This window comes from Drosophila simulans, chromosome 2L (assembly GCF_016746395.2).
Source record: "Drosophila simulans strain w501 chromosome 2L, Prin_Dsim_3.1, whole genome shotgun sequence".
In the NCBI taxonomy this organism is placed as follows: domain Eukaryota; kingdom Metazoa; phylum Arthropoda; class Insecta; order Diptera; family Drosophilidae; genus Drosophila; species Drosophila simulans.
In genome coordinates, this window is record NC_052520.2 from 9,618,667 (window position 1) to 9,637,539 (window position 18,873).

Below are 18,873 nucleotides of genomic sequence, written 5' to 3' on the forward strand. Positions count from 1 at the left end.
TAAACAAACACAATCGCACACGCATACACACTCAGCGCTCACCTCTCACACACAAACACACACACATACACCCGCACACAGATTGAATAATCGATTTTTACATTCATTTCCTTTTTCTGAGTTTGTTTGACTTTGCTTTTCAATTTTTGCTGCGCGAAATTACCTTTTTGCAATTAACGACTACGATGCCAGCGATTTGTAAACACTTTCAGAAATATTGCCTCGACTTTCCGATCGATTTGATGCACTGTAGCTGTGGATTGATGGCTTAGATTAAAAATACCCGCATAGCCGCCGAACCGAATTTTCCCGTCCAAATCGTTCAAAGTTTTTATTTCGACTGACGCGACTCGCGGATGCGCCCCCGGACGCAGGTGTGAGTGGGCCAGCCACAGGCAGCTCGCTCTGCGTGAGCCGCGCGGCGCAATCATGAGTAATCCCTATTGCGCGGGTGCTATTCTAAGTGATCCAAAATAGCTAGCGGTTTCCCAAAAATCTTATAAATAATTATAATAAAAGATAATTATTAAACTGTAAAGACTATGTATTAAGACCTAATTATTTTATTGCTATGCTTAAAGAGTGCTAAGCTGCATGAAAGATATGATATTAAATAAAAATAGAGCACTTGTTTAAAATGTTGTATTATGCAGTAAGTTTAGATTTTGGTTGTTTATCATAAGACATTTATTTATAATGATAATGAAAATTTAAGAAACATATTTAAATGAACTACTTATTATTTAAGTATGAAATTATAATTGGGAATTCCCTTAAATTATTAGAAGTATATTTAAGCTAGGGCTGCAGAGAACACATAATTTCCGTTACGATTAATATCGCCTAGATGGAAGTATGACCAGTCTTCTCTGGTATTTCCGAACCACCATCGAACGGTTCTCTAACGCTAACGCACGTGTTTGAAATCGATTTCAATTGTTCTGCAATTGCCCTCAGTGAAGCAACAAGCGGAGAGGTTGCATTTTGAAGCACGTTTTTCCAGTAAAAGTATACAATATACAAGCCAATATGGTAAGTGCATCTACGGCAGCATCGAGAAGTGCAAATTTCAACAAGTATCCCAATCTTTGCAGACTGAGGAAGTGAATCCCAAGGCATTCCCGCTGGCCGATGCCCAGCTCACCGCCAAGATCATGAACTTGCTGCAACAGGCATTGAACTACAATCAACTGCGCAAGGGAGCCAACGAGGCCACCAAGACCCTCAATCGCGGACTGGCCGATATTGTGGTGCTGGCCGGTGATGCGGAGCCCATCGAGATTCTGCTCCATTTGCCGCTCCTGTGCGAGGACAAGAACGTGCCCTACGTCTTCGTTCGTTCCAAGCAGGCCTTGGGTCGTGCGTGCGGAGTTTCCCGTCCAATCGTCGCCTGCTCGGTGACCACCAACGAGGGCAGCCAGCTCAAGTCGCAGATCACCTCCATCCAGCAGGAGATCGAGCGACTGCTAGTCTAGTAACCCTTTAGATTTAAGTGAACAGTCGTACAAAATGGTAATTTCAAATTGAAATTTTGAATAAACATGTGTATTTTTTAATGCAAATTGGATTTTAATATATATTTGTTTCCAACGCACATGGTTGGCTTGGAGTGACCACCGGATACAAATACCAAAAAATACCAGAAAATACTATGCCAAAGGGGTCAGCTGGTTTAGCCGGCAGTGCTGGCAAATAAATAAGCTAGTATGATACAAGCTTATTTCACATAATAAAACACGTAAAATTGAAAATTCACAATTATATTCTACAATATTTATTTATAACTATAAGTTATCTATTCATTGTTTATGCATTTTTGGATGATAAATGTGAATGGTAGCTTATGCAAGCTACTTTAAGAAAGCCAATCTTGGCGGCAAAATAGCCAGTCGCACAACACCGTTCGCCCCTGGTGAATGTCACTTGTCCGCCGATTCCTCTGACCACCACCATCGCCACACCATCCTGCCGATTCGATCAGCGGTGTGAACTTAGCAACTGCGTGGACCCAATGACAACGATGCACCGCCGCCTTTGTGAACCGAGGGAATTACTGGAATCTGGGTGCAAGTGACAAGCGGCTAGTGGAAACAAAGCACTTGGTATAGAGGCAGTGCCTGCCAACGAATCGAAAACCAAATCCTGACCAGCAAAGAGACGGGATGAAGCTGCTGGGCAAATACGTGGACAAGGGCATGCAGGGGTGAGTGAATTCCATCGGAGTTTTAAAATATCTATGTTATGCCTCGAAAATTCTTTTAGAAATGTGACCCTGATGCCGGAAGAGTCCGAGGACATGTGGCACGCCTACAATTTGATTGCGAAAGGCGACAGCGTGCGCAGCACCACCATTCGCAAGGTGCAGAATGAAACGGCCACTGGCTCCTCCACCAGCAGCCGGGTGCGCACCACACTAACCATCGCAGTGGAGAGCATAGATTTTGATACGCAGGCTTGTGTGCTCCGCCTGAAGGGCAGAAACATTGAGGAGAACCAGTATGTCAAGATGGGCGCCTATCACACCCTCGACCTGGAGCTCAATCGCAAGTTCGAGCTGCGTAAGCCGGAATGGGACACCATTGCCCTGGAGCGCATCGAAATGGCCTGCGATCCCACACAGTCTGCGGATGTGGCCGCCGTTGTGATGCAGGAGGGATTAGCACACGTCTGCCTGATCACCGCCAGTATGACCCTGGTGCGGAGCAAGATTGAGGTCTCCATACCGCGCAAGCGAAAGGGCAGTGTCCAGCAACACGAGAAGGGACTGGCCAAGTTCTACGAGCAGGTTATGCAGAGCATCCTGCGGCACGTCAACTTCGATGTGGTCAAGTGTGTGTTGATTGCCTCGCCGGGATTCGTGCGCGATCAGTTCTACGACTACATGTTCCAGCAGGCGGTCAAGATGGATTACAAGCTGCTGCTGGACAACAAGAGCAAGTTCATGCTGGTGCACGCCTCCTCGGGATTTAAGCACTCCTTAAGAGGTAAGCCGTTTACCCTTATGATGAGATATGTTTTAAGTCCAATTCTTGCCTTCAGAGATTCTCCAAGATCCCGCCGTGCTAGCCAAGATGTCTGACACCAAGGCAGCTGGCGAGGTCAAGGCCCTGGAGCAATTCTACATGATGCTGCAATGCGAGCCCGCCAAGGCCTTCTATGGCAAGAAACACGTCCTGCAAGCCTCCGAGTCTCAGGCCATCGAAACGCTGCTCATCTCGGACAACCTCTTTAGGTGAGTTCCACTTGGTTGCGCTTATATATGTAAATATGTATATTGAAGTAACTCCCAGCGGGGCGCACATTAAGCCCAATCAAGCGGGGAGATCAAGAGCACGATCGCGAGTATATGTAGAAACCTTCAACTTGGCAAAATTGAGTGAGAGTGCGATGGCAATTGGTGTGCTTGTGTCGCCATATGGAACGCATGTGCATATGTCACCAGACTGCTTTGGGTGCCGGAAAGAATACAGATATTGGGGCAATTCAGCAAATCTGAAGAAGAGCAATCAATTTAATTACTGTATCGATTGTGCTTTAATTGATTTGCTATGCTTGCGACTGTGGTTTTCAATTTATTTCTGTTTGTGTATAGAATTTATGTGTAGAATTCAGCTGAGAATGCGGCTGTTATTTTTTTTTAAGAATGTAGGATATTTAAGATATCTTCAGATTTTACTAAGAGAGTTTTTAACTTAACACAGTATCTCCAATAGCAATATGGTCTAGACTTGCTAGATCTGCCCCTTTGGACTTCCATAACCATTAGAAGATCGCCAATTCTTCCGCTGCGAATACAGATCTGCTGCGATCGCACGCGTTTAGCCATTTAAAGAAAGCACGTTCAAGCATTAATTTGTTGGCCCCATGACGACGTGCTCATGATCAAGGTTGCCCCAATGTCTCCTCACCATTTTTGGCTGCCAGCCTGTTTAGTTCTGTTCTGTTCTATTCACTACTCTTCTCCGCGATTTGTTTACACTTTAATGGGCCGTTGAAATTCCACTCGAATGTGTTTTCGTATGCTAACTGCGTGGCTGGCAATTAAATGAAAATTAAGTGTTATAGCTTTTTCTTTACTTAACATTTAATGTACTTAATGATCTAGGCAAAAGGTGTTTTATTTTAGCACTTTTAGTCAGTCCGCTTAGGTTGCTTCCCCCATAGGTGTTCTTCCTCCTTCTTCTAATCTCAGAAATTGTTTAAATCGCAGCTCGCCGCTATCGTTGTCGTCGTCGTTGTTGCTCCGGACTGGGCTTTATCTCGACATTTTTGATTGCTGCTGATAGTTTTGCCATTGTGCAAATAGAAACAAGATGGGGAAATGTTGTTATGAAATGCTTTGTTTAAGTTTTCCATTTGCCTTACCGCCTTCGCTGCTGTTCATTGCACTGATTCTTCATCAATTTCTGCTGGTATACGGGATCCTCTTCGAAATCTTCTCTGCTTCTCATCGTCAAGCGCTTGAAACAATCGTCCAGCGTTTCCCTCAGTGGCAGAAGGCGATGTGGTGATGGCGGGGAACTGGGCATCTTTCTGTAGTCCAGCTTCTTGAGGGACTCGCACGTGGTCGAATCCGACCACTGGTGGATGGGATGGCCCAGCTCGGAGATGGTGTAGTCGGGCTGTCTGGTGAGCATCTTGAACCCGCCTGATTTCACTCGATTTAATTCGACGGTGTTAAGTGGCCGGCACTTAAATAGGAACTGGAGTGGAAAGATATGTGCGTTAAGTGCAGTCAAGTGGAGTTGAGGTTTGGACAGATAATCCCACGATTCGAGTTTCTTTGCTTTTGTTTTATGATCATCAAATCGATAAATATATACCAAACTAATAGCAGTATTCAACCAATCGACAAGGTTCTCAAAATGTACTACACATATAAATATTTCGAATTAAAGTCACGTAAATGTATTTATTTTGAACTCATTTTATCAAAATATGTAAATATTTATTTTAGTCACATACAATGAAATCATGCAATAAAATTTTGTGACTACTATAAGCTGGAATTTTGCCGGCTACAACAAAAGTATTATCAGCAAATGATTGTGGAAAATATGTAGAGCATTTTCATGAATGTTTGTGATAAGCCAAGATAACTTTATAGTTAACAATATTGTTAAGAAGGTTATACTGTTTAGCTTTCTCCTTGTGTTTTGAGACTTTGTTTCGTCCCTCACCCATTTAATCCGTATCCGTAAATATATTCGTATCTGCTCATGGACGAATTCCAAGCTGAATTTGCGTGCTCTGTTTCGGGTCTTATTTTATAGAGCTGTTTTCGCCAGACGAGTTTCGATTAGCAAATGACGGGGACTGAACTAAACCGTGATGTAAATAAGCTGGGTACAGTATAAGCTTTATAACCATGTGGAAATGATTCCCTCAGTGAGCCAATTCTTGTGCTAATTATTAGAACCCGCTGTGGGCGAAAGAATATGGCAATGGAGGGAGCAGGAACGCCAGCGGGAGATCAGCAATAAACAAGAAAATAAAGAATTTTAATTTATTTAATCACTCCGTTTATGGATCACTTGGCTGGCAACTTTTTGAAGCGGGCACTCTCGCTTCCACACATTTCCCCCCTTGGATTTTCTGGAAATAGATTCCACACCACATGATCCACTTGCAGCTAACTTATCAAGTTCTTTTGCTGCTCGAATGCACTTAGCATTTTCTCACCACCCTCCCCCCAACGATTCTTCCTGCCATCTTGTAGATTTTCTATTTTTTTCGTACGTATATTATTCATGTGTCCAACCAGTTTTTCTAGTCCCTCTTTGTTTTGCTTTGCAACATGTCTTGTGCATCAAAAACGTGCCCCCTTTAAGCGATTATTGTTGGTTTTTTTGTCGCAGCTGGCCACGCTTGTAAATATTGTCTCGAAAGGCAATTGTTTATATATTTCGTATTTGCATTGTGAAATATCGAAAAAGCGAATGAAAGAGAGAGAGGAAAAGTTTAAGGCTGTTTCCATTAAAACTGAAGTGAAAGGGCTTGTCTGACTGAGTGATATTGATACCCTAAACGGGTATCCATGAATCACTTTAAATGAATCTTTGCTTTAAGGGTGATCGGGTTGGATTTTGTTTGGTCAACTAATGGGGTAAGCAATGAATTGGCTGTTTTTGAAATGATCGAAGTCATAAAGGTTTTGAAATCAAGGCGTTGCCTTTAAGGTTGGTCTCAAATGATCTCACAAAATTGGGCAATGAGGGCTAACCTTGCCTGATTCATTAGTCTTTAATTGTATTGTACTTCTTTAAAATATTTAGTGCAGTAAAATGTTTGTAGATTATACGTTGCGTTGTCAAGTTCAGATAGTGCAGTCTTTGCTCGCACAGTTAATTACACATTTCTACTGATATCTGGGGCTGCCCATGGCCGCACTTTCCCCCGACACCATCTCTCTTTACTATTTCTCCTTAAAAACGCTCTCTCTCTCTCTTTCTGGCTGACAATTCACGGCTGTGCCCAACCTCGCGCACGCTAATTCCATTATAACAATTGATTCCATTGTGCAATCGTTGTCACGCAGCAGCAGCAGCAGCAATTGCAGCTACATCAGCAACATGAGTAGCGGCTAAAATTGCAGGTACATCAGCAGCAAGCAGAAAGCAGCAGCATCTACAACCCAATGGCTCGCAGTTCATCGCGGATTGCGGTTAACGGATGAGCGAAAAAGTATCTGAACACAGGTAGCAGATACGTTTGTATCTGCATTGCCTTCAGCTGAGTCAGCGGGGATAAAACGTTGAGCTAAACTGTCAGCGGTACTTTTTGAGAGTCTATTTGAGATTTCATCTGCACTGGGCAGCATTTCTGTTGATATATGTAGATATAAAACCTTTCTGCAACTTTCACTCTGCGAGGGGAAACACACCTTTGTATCTTTTTATGCGTTGTGTTTTGTGCACTTTTCTTGCTTGCTGTTTCGATGGCGCTGTTTGTATTTTTTTTTAGCGGGGTCTTAGCACCAATTTTTCTTTTCGCGTGGCAATCTTCTCCGGTTCGTTTCGGTTTTCGGTTTTCCGTCCCTCGAATCGCTCGATGTTCCCCGCAAGAAAGCCGCTTTGCAACTAATTCTTCGCTGCCAAGACAGCCGCTCTCTTCTCAGCCACACGTGTTGTGGATCGCATTCGGAATAAAGTCCACACTCCACATATTCCGATCCGTTCGCTCGCAATCTCTCCAAACAAACTGAAAGCGGTTTGTTGTCGTCAATAAAAATGATAATTGAAATTTCATTTTTTGTGTGGTTTTCATTCGAATTTCTTATTCTAACTTTTTTTTACCTGCACAAATAAATGCTGATTCTGATGGGGTTTTTGAACTGCACTTACTTTTTATGGCAGTCGCACTTTCATTGCTCGTCTAGTGACTTCATGCTCTCTGAGAATCTTAAGTGCAAATTATGGGGTCCAAGTATAATGTGTGTGATGACCCCCTTTGGAGGGTTGAGCGACGAGGTGAACCCACTATTTCCAGTTAAACTTGACACCTTGTTCAATGCGGATTATGCCCATCACGTGCCATGATCCAGCACTTTGCTATGCGTCATTTAAACGGGTCGTGGAATGCGAAAGTGCAATAGATACGGGCACCTACATCCGTAAATGGGTGAAAAATGGGCATATTAATGAATGGAATCGACTGTCATGCGAGTTGGATATGATGTTAGAGGTTTCTGTTCTATAAATGATACTACAAAGATCTAAACATCAACATTTGTTCATTTTGCAGATGCCAAGACGTTGGTCTGAGGAAGGAATATGTTAATCTGGTCGAATCCGTTCGCGATGCTGGGGGAGAAGTCAAAATCTTTTCGAGCATGCACATCTCAGGAGAACGTAAGTATCAAACAAGGAACAACAACTTTTAATTGCAAAGGGAAGGATTGTAAGAGAATGATACGATCTAGTGAGTCACTAGTAGTACAAAGTGCAACTTCTTTACTCCATTAATTATATTCACTTATATGCACGGCAATCACATGCCAAACTTAAATAGAACATCTAAGCAACTTTAACCTTGTGTTGATTTGAAACAACTCAAGAACTGCTGGTACATAGAAATGAATCTCTCAGTGACTCATGGAGCGAGAAGGAACTGCCCTTTTTAGGCCGAGAATAGATCATCTCCAGCAGAATCATCTCTTTGCATCACACTTGTTCCACCTTTGGCCATTTCTATGCTCAATTGGGATGGAATATTTATGTGCAGGCTGCCTTCCCCCGTCTAATGACCTCGTTAAAGATGCTATTTTTAAGTTCCCGCGATGCAATATTGAATACATGCGCGTGCATATGTGAATATCTTGGAGGGGTCTCCCACATTACAAAGTCCGCTGCGAGATAAGCAAAAAACAGCACTATTGAATCGCTGCCAACTAGTTTTCGCTAGCTCATTTGGAAGGGAACTTTCGTTTTCATTTTCGTATGCAATTAAGTATTAATTAAAATTACACCTCACATATTGGCCATACTTTCGGGGTGTAAAGTGATTAAATGCTTTAAATAGCCATTTGCAGGTGACTCACGAGATGAGATTCCTTCCACGAGTTTCTTTTTTCAATGCGACTTGGCAAGAGTTTCGTTTTCGACTCGAAAATGGGTCGTTGGGGTTCCGAAATAGATCCCCCATGCCCTGTAGATTTTGCAACAAATGAGTTGTAACGATCCCTTTCGTATTTTTTCTTTTTTTTTTTTTTTTGTTAAGTACTGCCCCTTCTTATCTCGTTGCAAGTATTTATTCCGCAATTCTACTCAGCCGAGCAGTTTAATCTGCTTTAAATTATATAAGGATATAAACATTGAGGCTACTTGTGTAAACAGAACCAAAGTTAACAGATAAAGGGGCCTGGTACTTGAGAACACGAATTATATATTCTCTGGTACATAACCTGCATTAATCCCGCGCTAATTGGACAAACCCATGAATATGTAATGCTCACTCTGGCCGTGTTGAATGTGAAGTTCACTGGGGTAAGTCATGGCCTAGAATAACTGGTGGGCCTTGAAGTTGGACAGTAGGAACGCCCACAACCTGGGGAAAAAGTGAAAAACTTGCATTGGCTGCTGCAGTTCTGAGGCTCTGAGATTTCTTGCATCGAGTATTGATGCCTATGGTCTTTGTAGTTTACTTGATATTCAGGTTTTCAGCATGCAGATAGCAGTAATTAGCTGCAACCACTTATAAAGCTAAGTCCATTGAATAACCCCAATCTTTTTGTCCACAGAACTTGCTCAACTAACTGGAATTGCAGCCCTCCTGCGCTTCCCGATGCCCGAACTGGAGGACAGCGACGATGATGATGATGAGGATGGAGCGGCGGGCGGGGCAGATAGCGATAGCGACTAGGATCATAAATAGGAATAGCTACATGGAATCTTGGCATTTGATAACGGAAATTTTTGACTTAGGAACTTAACTAGCGATCGATATACAAGTAGACTAATAGGAACCACGACAGACTTGGACGTCAGGGCATATACAATATACAAACATAGTGCTAATTCAATACGATATACACACAAATATCTGCTTAAGTTCACCCGTGGCTGGGCCTACAAATTAAACATTTGCTATTCTTTGTGTTCAATTAAATGCCCACAATATTTTTAGGTTTCAACTATTGCTTCATTTAAGTCCCAAACAAATTTGAGTTGCGTTAACAATATTCTGCAAACTAAAGGCCTTTTCAGCGCACTTAAATTCATTGTTCATTCATTTGTAAAATGGAAAACTGAGTTTACAAAATGATTGCAAGCGGCATATAAAATAGTTATTTATCCAGTTTTATTGTTTAAACCCGGATTTTATGCATCTGCAGAACGCTCTTAATGTTGCTTAACTTTTTAAGATTGTAATTATCATTTTATGCTGTAAACATAACCTTTTGTTAAACCCTACTAGTTGATACAGAATGTAAAATATATTATTGTAAAATAAATCATTTTCAAGAATTCACCTAACTGAAATTACCATTTGCATTGATTTCTTCTGTTCATCTGCACATATCTCGAATACGAAATAAAATAATATTCCATTCAGTTTCATTTACATTTTCATTGTTTATTGTTTTAACCTAAATCAAGACACAGATCCCCCCGAGCGGACTGTTCGCTCACTTGCCCAGCTTGGAAGCCTTGGCAGCTGCGGCCGCCGCTTCCTTGCGTGCCTCCCGCTTGGCCGTCTTCCGGGCCTCCTTCTCGCTGGCCTCGATGGTTCGTCGCTTCTTGCGCAGCAGCCACTCCTCCTTTTCCTTGGACTGCTTCTCGCGGATGAGTTTCCGGAACAGATTGCGATGACGGGGCTTCACCATACGCGCTTGCAGGCGGTGCTCATCGACCTCGGCCTTGTGCACCTGCCGCTTGTTGACCTTGTGCACCTTGCCCGACTGCACGGACATTTTCTGTTTCTCCTCCTGCAGACGCTTGGTCTTCTCGTCGAGCTCTTCCTCCTCTTCATCGTCGTCTTCATTATCATCTTCATCCTCCGGATCCTCCTCGTCTTCGTTGACGCCATCGGGGCCGCCGTACTTCTTGTACTCTGCCGTTTCTTGTTGGTAGGCCAGTTGCAGTTGCGCATCGAGCAGCTCCTGGTCCACAGTCTCCTCTTCCTCCTGAGCTTCGTCCTCGGAGTCGTCATCGCTTTGGGCTGCAGACAAAACGAGATTTAAATGGCTTGTCCGAATTCTATTTAAAGATCCTGTAACTTACCATGTGTTTCGATCAGGGAGGGATCCAGCAGAGCCTTCTCTTCGGGCGGTATGTACGAGTCCCTCTTGGAGTCCACGAATGGCGACAGATGTGGTGGCAGTGTCTCGCCGATGAAGTACTTGTTAGTGGGCAGCAGCTGTCGCTGATTGACGCAGTCGAAGACCCACTGTGGCTGAATATAGTCGCGCGAGATGTATTGCGTGGAAATGCTGGGCCTGTCCACTATCTGGTGGGTGATGGTCTCATCACCTTCGTCATAGGTTGAGCCAGCGAAGATGGACGAGTCCCAGGACACCTTGCCGCCAAAGGAGCGGATGAGGATGACTAGGGGCTCGCGCGGAACTTCGCGGTTGATAAAGAACTTCAAGCCCTTGAATAGGGTGCGTAGACGGCTCACTTCCTGCGCCTCCTGCTTCATCTTGATGATGCGCTTCGAGTCGCCGTCCTGCTCCAAAAGCTCCATGTCAATGTCCAGCTCCTCCTCATCCTCCTGCACCTTGTCCGTGCGCAGCAGCTCGAAGTTTAAGGCTGCAATGCGGTCAGATACGAAGCTGGCCTCGTCCTTCAGGGACTCTTCGCTGTCCTGAAGCACGCTGCTTGGGAATTGTGGTGGATAGGCCAGGTTCAGGCCATGGAATAGCCGGAAGTTGGTGAAACCCAGCATAATGGTGTAGAACTCCACAAAGATGGACATCACCTTGAAGTCCACCTCCTGGCGTGACTGTGGCTTGAACGGATAGTAGTGCGGCACAATCCAGGTGACCTTCTGGCCCTTGATCTCCGCCTGGAAGTAGTAGCCCTTGATGGAGATGAACACCTTGCGCAGCGACTTGGACGCGATCACGTAGTGCAGGAACTCAATAGTCAGACGGCGGCACAGATTCGACTGCTCCCTGGGAATCAAGTGCAGCGAGGGAAAGGTGCTGAACAGAAAGAGCAGCGTCAGACAATCATCCAGATCCTTGAGAGCATCGATGAAGGTGGGATAGCGCTCCTTGACAATGTGATCGAGTTTGATTTCGGGAAACAGGGCCAATCGACGCTTCAGGTTGCGGAAATCCTTGATGGCACGATCGCGATTGCTCTTCTTGGCAAAGATCTGTAGAACATTTTGAATGGTTAGGGATTCCGCGGGATCTATATGAAGCTAACATACCTTGTAGTCACGCAGCGTCCACACAATCGACTCATGCAGTAGGAAGCGAATGTCCTTGGTGTGATATAGCACCTTGATCTCCGAAGATCCCTTTTGGGCTCTACGCCTATGCTTTGGTTCCCGGGGATAGACACCTTTCAGGATGCACAGCCTCCGGAAATCGTTCAGCGAGAGCTGGAGTTTCCTGAGCGCAGCCCGGCGACTAATGTACTGCGTAGCCTCACCGGATTCGTACTAAAAATGTTTAAAAACATTAGTTTCCATATGGTTTCATGGGAGACTCAAAACACATAACCTTAAAGGGGGAAAAAGTACCCCGAAATCAACGCAAACCTACCTTCTTCGGTCTTCTCATTATGCCGTTTTATGAAAATGCACTTTTTGTCAAGTCAAATCTGCTCTATACAGATTTATTTTAAAGAAAACACGCTGTTGACCAAAACACACGTTTTTTGTGTTGTTGGTCTCGCGTGGAAAGGAAGTGTGACCAGTTCAATGTTTTTATTTAAAACACGAGGTGGTATTAAAAATAAACCTAAATTTGACCGAAGGTGTGCAACTTAGCTGCAAATGGTAGAAAACTATGCTAAATGGAAACAGCACATTTAGACAATCGATATAATAAACGCAAAAATGAGCAATAAAAAATTTCGATATATCGATAAGTAACAGCTATTTCTATTTAAAATCAAATTTAAATATTTGAACAAAACGTTAAATAAAAGTGAAATTTTAAATATAATAACCCTGGTAAAGAAAGTAAAGATTAACACGCGCATGGTGCCATTGGATAACTCATTTTATTGAATCTGTTTTTATTGTTTTTTATAGGTATTGTATTGAGAAAATAACATACAGTCTAAGTTTGTTGTATTATATAATATTCGTTATATATTAGTTAGTTTGAACATTAACTTCGTTTTTGTTTTCGCCACGTGCTTACTGCAGTCGCATTTCGTTATGCTGTCTTGCTTGATAACAAAAGTTTATTAAACGGCCCTTTCTCGTTTGCGGCGGCTCTTCTACAACTCTGCTTTTTTTTGAACATTCGTGTCCTTGTGTCGTGTTCTTGAGTGTCTGCTTGAGTGATTCTTCTGAGCTTTCAAAGCCTTGTTAACGGTTCGATGTAAATGTATCTGTATCTGCATTTGCATCTGCATCTCGCATCCTGCATCTGAGTGTGGTTTGTTGTATATTTCACCTAAATAACTAGTTAACATTTCGGTTTATTCGCTATAGCTTCGTTTTGATTTACATAAGGTTTTTGGGGCATTCGCCCCGCTCTACTCTGCGACTTCTCCAGTTTACGATCCTTAAAATGCTTTATATAACTTCATATACGTTTGGTTTATATATATGTATGTATATCTTGAGTGCCAGCCATATATGTTTGCATGTATCGTTAGAAATTGACTATATATTTGATTTGCCTTCTCTCCATGCTCGATTTTGATGATCTCCATTAACTGATGGGTATACGGTATACTGGTGAATTTGGTTCGGTTGCTGGAGTCGGGAATCGAATGACTGCGTGTTTCTGGGTGTGTTTTGTATAAAATCTAAATGTCGTTAACTAGACGTACTTGTATAAAGTAAATAACTCGATGTATTACACCATACATACATTTGTAAGTATTTATCGTTCGAGCTCTCTATGTATGGTTCGTTACAGAGATAAAGTGAGTTCAGCATGGTATTGGAATCTTTGGGTGTGGGGGAATCTACTCATTTGATGAGTAAGAAGTGGGTTTCAATTATATTTTTAGACTGAACTGAACTGAATATCTGAACTAAACTGACTTTAGCTCTCGTTTTCTGTTTTTCTTTCATGGTTTATCGTATTATTCATATAAATCATTTGTACAATCTTATGTGCTAGAAGCGTATCAGTTGTTAAAATTAATGTCTGTTATTATAATACTCTCATTGTTCGCTATTAAAATTACACACCCGTCTGCACTAATTACATGCCAGTATCGTATCGATCGGTCCGCTTGTGTTTGTCCCGAAAAAATACACATTTGTAAGGTAAAATTCAAAATTACAACGATCGAAACTCAACAACGGAAAATATACGTATTTTGGTGGGTAATGATAATTGTATTACACACGACGGCTATATGTTCACGCGCTATATCTGCTGACATCCGATGTCGGTCGGCTGATCGCTGGCATTACAAATAATAAACGCATCCGGTTTATACACTTATAAATTTGAAAACGCTATAAAATCTTTAAATTAGTCTACCAATATGTTAACTATTACTTTTTACTGGATTCATACATATATCATATATTTGCTTCATGCTTGCATTTTCGTTTAATCGTTAATTGGTAATCGTTTGGTTTCCGCATATCGAACGAAATATCAAATCGAAATCAAATCGAAGCCGCTGAAAAGTTATTGTTTTCTGTGATTCTCTGCCTAAACAACGGACGCAACTTGAAACGTTCTCTAAATATTGTATAATTGAATATAAGTATTGCATACATTGCATTTCACGTGTTCTATTTGTTTTCGTAATCGTATTAAGTATTAAAAAAGTAATCCATTTGGGGCGTGTGATCGCACAAACCCGCTATGTTCTATTCGCTATATGGTATCTGGTATGTATGTATATGCTATATGGTACATATACTCGTATATAAAAGTTAATAAATATCCAAGTGTCCCATATACGGTTTAGGTCTAGTTCGTAGATTATTTAAAGCTGAAATCAATGATTATGTGCTCGTTCGTTTATTCTCGTAGACGTTACGTGGTATATCGGTTTTTCTGATCAAGACGATTGTATTTGGTGATTGACTCGAGGGCGTGATTAGTATTGGGCCAGATCAGATCAGATCTCTAGAAATGCATCCGAATGGTCTGTGCTTGTGTTTGCTAATTTTATTTGATATTGAAAACATCGAACATTGAATATCATCTAATCATGCCAATTACGTTTAAAACAAACAATCAATTGGATATACTTACGGTTGGATTTTCTGCAAACTCAAAATTTGTTTGTGGACACAAAATTAGCAAACACAAAATTTGTTTTTTTTTTTGTTCTTTTTTTAAGTTTACTTTTTTTCACTTTAATTTCAAACAATGATTTTTATTTTCATAGTTAAATATTTCATAAAGTATATATAGCATTACTATATCTTTCGATTCGATTTGGTTTGTTCTGTTTCGTTTTATCGTTATTATTATTACCTTCCTTACGCTTCGTTTATGTTTTATGAACGCTTTTGCTAATGTTTCAACAATTTTTTTGTGTTTTTGTTTCACTTTTACTTTTACGCAATTATTCAACTTGTTAAAAATCTATAACCATAACAATTTCATATATATATATCTTTAAATATATATGTTTCTTGTATATATTTCCTCTTATTTACGTTGCTTTAAAGCGAGACTTCAACGCCATTCGACAATTTTGTGTGGTGTGTGCGCTTTTTGATGAAGATTTGATGAAGGGATGAAGGGGAATTGGGGATTTTGTGGTTTATATTGGGTATTATAAATTTTCTAAACTTCCATTTGGAAGTGAAAGAAGTTTCTGGGAATAATCGTGTTATCTTAGTTTTCAATTCTGTTCGGTTTTCCTCTCGGAATATTGGCTTTTGTAGATAGAAAATCGGCGCGATATGTTTAAATGCACGTGTATGGGTGTGATAGCTCAGATGTGAGTGGGGGTGTGTGTGTGTGAGGGAAATTTTCAGTACAAGTAATTGCTGGGTGTGCTTTTCCATTTTCTCGTTAGGTTCTAATAAGATGTAGTTAAGTGTGAGAGTGTTTCGTTCTCAAGTATTTTATTTTATATAATAAATATGACTTGGTTTTAAAGTTAATTTGGAAGATATTTTTTTAAAGGTTTTCTATTCGATTTAGTTTCTGCTATCCTTTGTTGTCTTTAGTTTAACATACAGCATGTATAAAAGTTTAAGTTAATTTGTTGTTTGTTCTTGGAAGTTGTCTCTGTTAAAGCCTGGCGACCAAGGCAATCTACTCGTGAGAAGTGAGCTTGCTAGTTGGGATACATATATCCAATATAGAAGGACTAAAGTCGACACTTTTGGAATTAAGAGCTACAGTGAGAAATGCTTGGAGTGGCTGAGATACACAAGTAGGAGGTTTACGAAGTGATTAGGACAGAATAGGGCATTTCAATATATAGTTTTAAAAATTATATATAGTCAACGAAAATTAGGCGTCTAAGGGTACATTTTCTTAGAAAGTAGTAAGATTGAAAGATTGAGAGTCAAAGTAGTAGGTACAAATACATTTTCCAAATTATCCGATATAGAGTAAATGAAAAGTATTCAAGGTCTTAGATGACCCTTAAGAAGTTCTCAGCCAACTTTCCGCTGGATTGGTACTGGGTTACTCTTTCGCTGATGAAAGGATGTTGTGTCTTCTATGTGGAGAGGGTGTGATGTAAGTCTCGTTCGAGTTTTATACAATGTCTCCACCTCGTTCCCTGTGACAATCGCGTCGCTCCTGCGCTCTTCCGGTTCTGCTGTTCTGCTGTGACCTCCGACCTGTCCATATCCTACATGCATATTTAATATTATCATTTATTTATATTTATATCTGTGTGCAATCGAATGCACTGCACCCATGGGGTGTAAGAGCAGCCACTTAGTTACGTTAATTCGGCATTCTGCATTTGCATGTGCACATCGCATTGTTCAGTAGATACAGCATATAATTCAGCGAATGTGAATGCATATATAATTATTTCCGATGCGTTACAACTGCTTGTGGGTCTTGATGTTCGCAATTTCGCAGTGAGATTCGCATGTCGTACATATAGGAGTATGCATATAGTGCCATGCCACTGCTGAATCCTCTAAGTTCACTGGTAATAAAAATTATTGCTTTCTGTTCTGAGTGTTTGTGTGTGTTTGTATCTGTATCTGTGTCTGTATCTTGTATCTGTATCTTGTCTTGTCTTGTCGCTTCCTTAACTTGACTGCGAGCCATATGCAAACGTCTGGATATCCGTTAGATACATTGCCTACTTAAGTATAGTTGCATATATATATAGTAAGTTATCTTCTGGTATATATAAAATATATATATATTTATATATAAGTATGTTTATATTAAGGTGTATATATGTATGCGTTTTATGTTAAATTATTTGGGTTTCTTTTCCATTTGCATTTCAACGGTTTTGCGGCCACTTGGTTTTACGAGTTTAGGGTTTTAGTTTTAGTTTAGAAAAATGTTACGTACCTTCTAAATAAAGAGAGCAAGTTGATTTTGTTTTGTTTCGTTAAATATCGTCTTATATGTCGTTTATATATAAATACGTTAATATGCTCATATATATGTACTTGGGGGACTTCATTAAGCAAAAAGTATATGAAATTAGTTTCTTTTTTTTTTTTGGTTTTTTATCTTAGGCTTTTGGTTTTTGGTTTTGGTTTTGGATTTGAAGTAGTCTATAATAAATATGGCTTCAATTTAAAGTTAAATTTAAACTCTGCTCCTCCTACACGCCAACATGAATCAGAATTAGAATTAGGACTAGAAACGGGATCAGAACTAGAATCATAATCATAACTAGAATTAGAATTAGAATTAGAATTAGCATCGGACTGGAATCAGTGTAATCGATAATCATATCATAATGATCTGGTCTGGATGTGTGGCAAATGCTCGTTAGCAAATTGCTTAAAGCCCTACATTCGCTTCGATTTAGCGTTGAATTCGAGCACAACTGTAGCTAACTTTGAGAGTTTTCGATTTGTTCGCTTGCTTGCTTGCTCAATAAGTACGCAAATTATCACTTAATCAATACAGGTCAATATATAGTATGCCATGTAAGTGTGCGTGTGAGTGGATATATAAGTATTATGTATAAGTCGTAAACTAGATAGAGTTTAGATAGGCTCTGGATAAAGCTTTTAGGAGAAATCTTAGTTAGAGCACGCAAATGAAAGGCTTCTGCTCGATCGATCGAACCGAAAGAGCTCAACACAAATTTTGGAGGCTGCTTTTCTTTATCGTATCGTATCATATCATATCATACCGTATATAGGATATAGGTGCCTTGTGCCGAGATATTCATATATATTTGTTGATACATACGCCTGGTATGCTGGTTTCTTATGCTTGTAGTTAAAACCCAAACGTTAGGTAGATAGTTAGTAAGTGGTTGGGAAGCCATTAGCCATTGTCGTGTTTCCTTCTCGCTAGTTTTGGTATTAGGTCGCAGATAGATACGATAGTTGGGAGCAAAGATTCGTAGAGTTAAGGATAGGATAGGGGGCTGCTTGCGTTAAAAAGCTGCGCTAAACACTTTAAAGTAAATGTCTTTCGAAAAAGAAACGCTGGCACTAACTAACTCGCATTTTGTTAACGTTAAGTTTTCGATTTCGTTAATTCAGTATCGCTTTTACATGTGTGTGTGTGTTGTGGTTTGTGTGTACTGTGAGTGAGTTTGTCTGCATGTCTGTTCGTCTGTCTGTTTAACAATTCGATTATTTAGCTTTAGTCCACTGTTAATTAATTTGTTTATCATCCATTAATTTGCTTGTATATAATTTAGCTAATTGGGTGTGAGGCTGACGGGGGTCCTCGTCTCGTCCTCGGCGGCATCCAGATATCCTTGGCAGGTATCCTTGCTGGCTCGGTAGCTCGATGGCGCGACAGCCGGGTAACTCGGTAACTATTGCCCGCTTTTGTCTTTGCCCCTGCCCCTTGTTTAAAAGGGGCACGTGATCACGTCGTATTCGAACATCAGCGACACGGCGACAAAGGCAAAATACAACAGAAACATGGTGAAGCCCAACCCCTTGTTCATGCGCCAGCGGAAGCAGGCGATCGACATCACCACGAACACCAGCATCATAAACAGGATGGTTATGGAGCAGACCATGCCCACCGAGTTCACCTCGACGGGCGCCCCATAGATGATGCCGTACAGCAGCCACGGTATCGGCAGTCTGGCGAGGAGTGGGGGATGGATGTATGGCAAAGGGTATTCAACATATCCG

At 41.1% G+C, this 18,873-nt stretch overlaps 5 protein-coding genes across 10 annotated transcripts in view; 2 read left to right on the forward strand and 3 right to left on the reverse strand.

The window, feature by feature from the left end:
* Nucleotides 1-692: 692 nt before the first annotated feature.
* LOC6731659 (NHP2-like protein 1 homolog) lies at nucleotides 693-1,562 on the forward strand. Its single transcript, XM_002078763.2, has 2 exons — nucleotides 693-1,032; nucleotides 1,095-1,562. The coding sequence occupies exons 1-2, from the start codon at nucleotides 1,030-1,032 to the stop codon at nucleotides 1,473-1,475; spliced, it is 384 nt and encodes a 127-aa protein (XP_002078799.1). The 5' UTR covers nucleotides 693-1,029; the 3' UTR covers nucleotides 1,476-1,562.
* A 304-nt stretch (nucleotides 1,563-1,866) lies between these two features.
* LOC6731660 (protein pelota) lies at nucleotides 1,867-9,980 on the forward strand. The gene is made up of 5 exons (XM_002078764.4): nucleotides 1,867-2,203; nucleotides 2,263-2,984; nucleotides 3,040-3,232; nucleotides 7,744-7,850; nucleotides 9,239-9,980. The coding sequence occupies exons 1-5, from the start codon at nucleotides 2,163-2,165 to the stop codon at nucleotides 9,358-9,360; spliced, it is 1,185 nt and encodes a 394-aa protein (XP_002078800.1). The 5' UTR covers nucleotides 1,867-2,162; the 3' UTR covers nucleotides 9,361-9,980.
* LOC6731661 lies at nucleotides 4,063-7,118 on the reverse strand. Of its 3 annotated transcripts, none has more exons than XM_016178582.3 (3): nucleotides 6,884-7,118; nucleotides 4,366-4,703; nucleotides 4,063-4,276 (listed from the first exon to the last, which is right to left on the reverse strand). In XM_016178582.3, exons 2-3 carry the CDS (start codon nucleotides 4,635-4,637, stop codon nucleotides 4,189-4,191), a joined length of 360 nt encoding a protein of 119 aa, XP_016024343.1. In that variant the 5' UTR covers nucleotides 4,638-4,703; nucleotides 6,884-7,118; the 3' UTR covers nucleotides 4,063-4,188. The 3 variants fall into 3 exon arrangements, with proteins under 3 accessions (XP_016024343.1, XP_016024342.1, XP_016024341.1); XM_016178581.3 differs by having other exon boundaries at nucleotides 4,063-4,279; XM_016178580.3 differs by lacking the exon at nucleotides 6,884-7,118 and adding an exon at nucleotides 5,181-6,169 and having other exon boundaries at nucleotides 4,063-4,279.
* Nucleotides 9,981-10,053: 73 nt separating the features above from the next.
* LOC6731662 (pescadillo homolog) lies at nucleotides 10,054-12,377 on the reverse strand. The gene is made up of 4 exons (XM_002078766.4): nucleotides 12,215-12,377; nucleotides 11,878-12,111; nucleotides 10,722-11,820; nucleotides 10,054-10,659 (listed from the first exon to the last, which is right to left on the reverse strand). The coding sequence occupies exons 1-4, from the start codon at nucleotides 12,230-12,232 to the stop codon at nucleotides 10,127-10,129; spliced, it is 1,884 nt and encodes a 627-aa protein (XP_002078802.1). The 5' UTR covers nucleotides 12,233-12,377; the 3' UTR covers nucleotides 10,054-10,126.
* Nucleotides 12,378-12,658: 281 nt separating this feature from the next.
* Nucleotides 12,659-18,873, reverse strand: part of LOC6731663 (sodium/potassium/calcium exchanger Nckx30C) — a 31,567-nt gene continuing 25,352 nt past the window's right edge. For all 4 annotated transcript variants that reach the window (XM_016178569.3, XM_016178577.3, XM_016178567.3 and 1 more), the window contains one exon: nucleotides 12,659-18,822. In XM_016178569.3, the coding sequence (XP_016024347.1) occupies nucleotides 18,582-18,822 (241 nt within the window). In that variant the 3' untranslated portion in view covers nucleotides 12,659-18,581. The remainder of the gene's footprint in view (nucleotides 18,823-18,873) is intronic.

Coding starts and splice junctions, on each gene's coding strand:
- LOC6731662 (XM_002078766.4), bottom strand. Junction 11,821..11,877: donor GGACGCTGCGTGACTACAAG/GTATGTTAGCTT, acceptor AATGTTCTACAG/ATCTTTGCCAAGAAGAGCAA. Junction 10,660..10,721: donor CTCCCTGATCGAAACACATG/GTAAGTTACAGG, acceptor TTTTGTCTGCAG/CCCAAAGCGATGACGACTCC.
- LOC6731661 (XM_016178581.3), bottom strand. CDS start 4,637: ATGCTCACCAGACAGCCCGACTACACCATCTCCGAGCTGGGCCATCCC. Junction 4,280..4,365: donor AATGAACAGCAGCGAAGGCG/GTAAGGCAAATG, acceptor CAAAACTATCAG/CAGCAATCAAAAATGTCGAG.
- LOC6731660 (XM_002078764.4), top strand. CDS start 2,163: ATGAAGCTGCTGGGCAAATACGTGGACAAGGGCATGCAGGG. Junction 2,204..2,262: donor GTGGACAAGGGCATGCAGGG/GTGAGTGAATTC, acceptor AAATTCTTTTAG/AAATGTGACCCTGATGCCGG. Junction 7,851..9,238: donor CATGCACATCTCAGGAGAAC/GTAAGTATCAAA, acceptor TTTTGTCCACAG/AACTTGCTCAACTAACTGGA.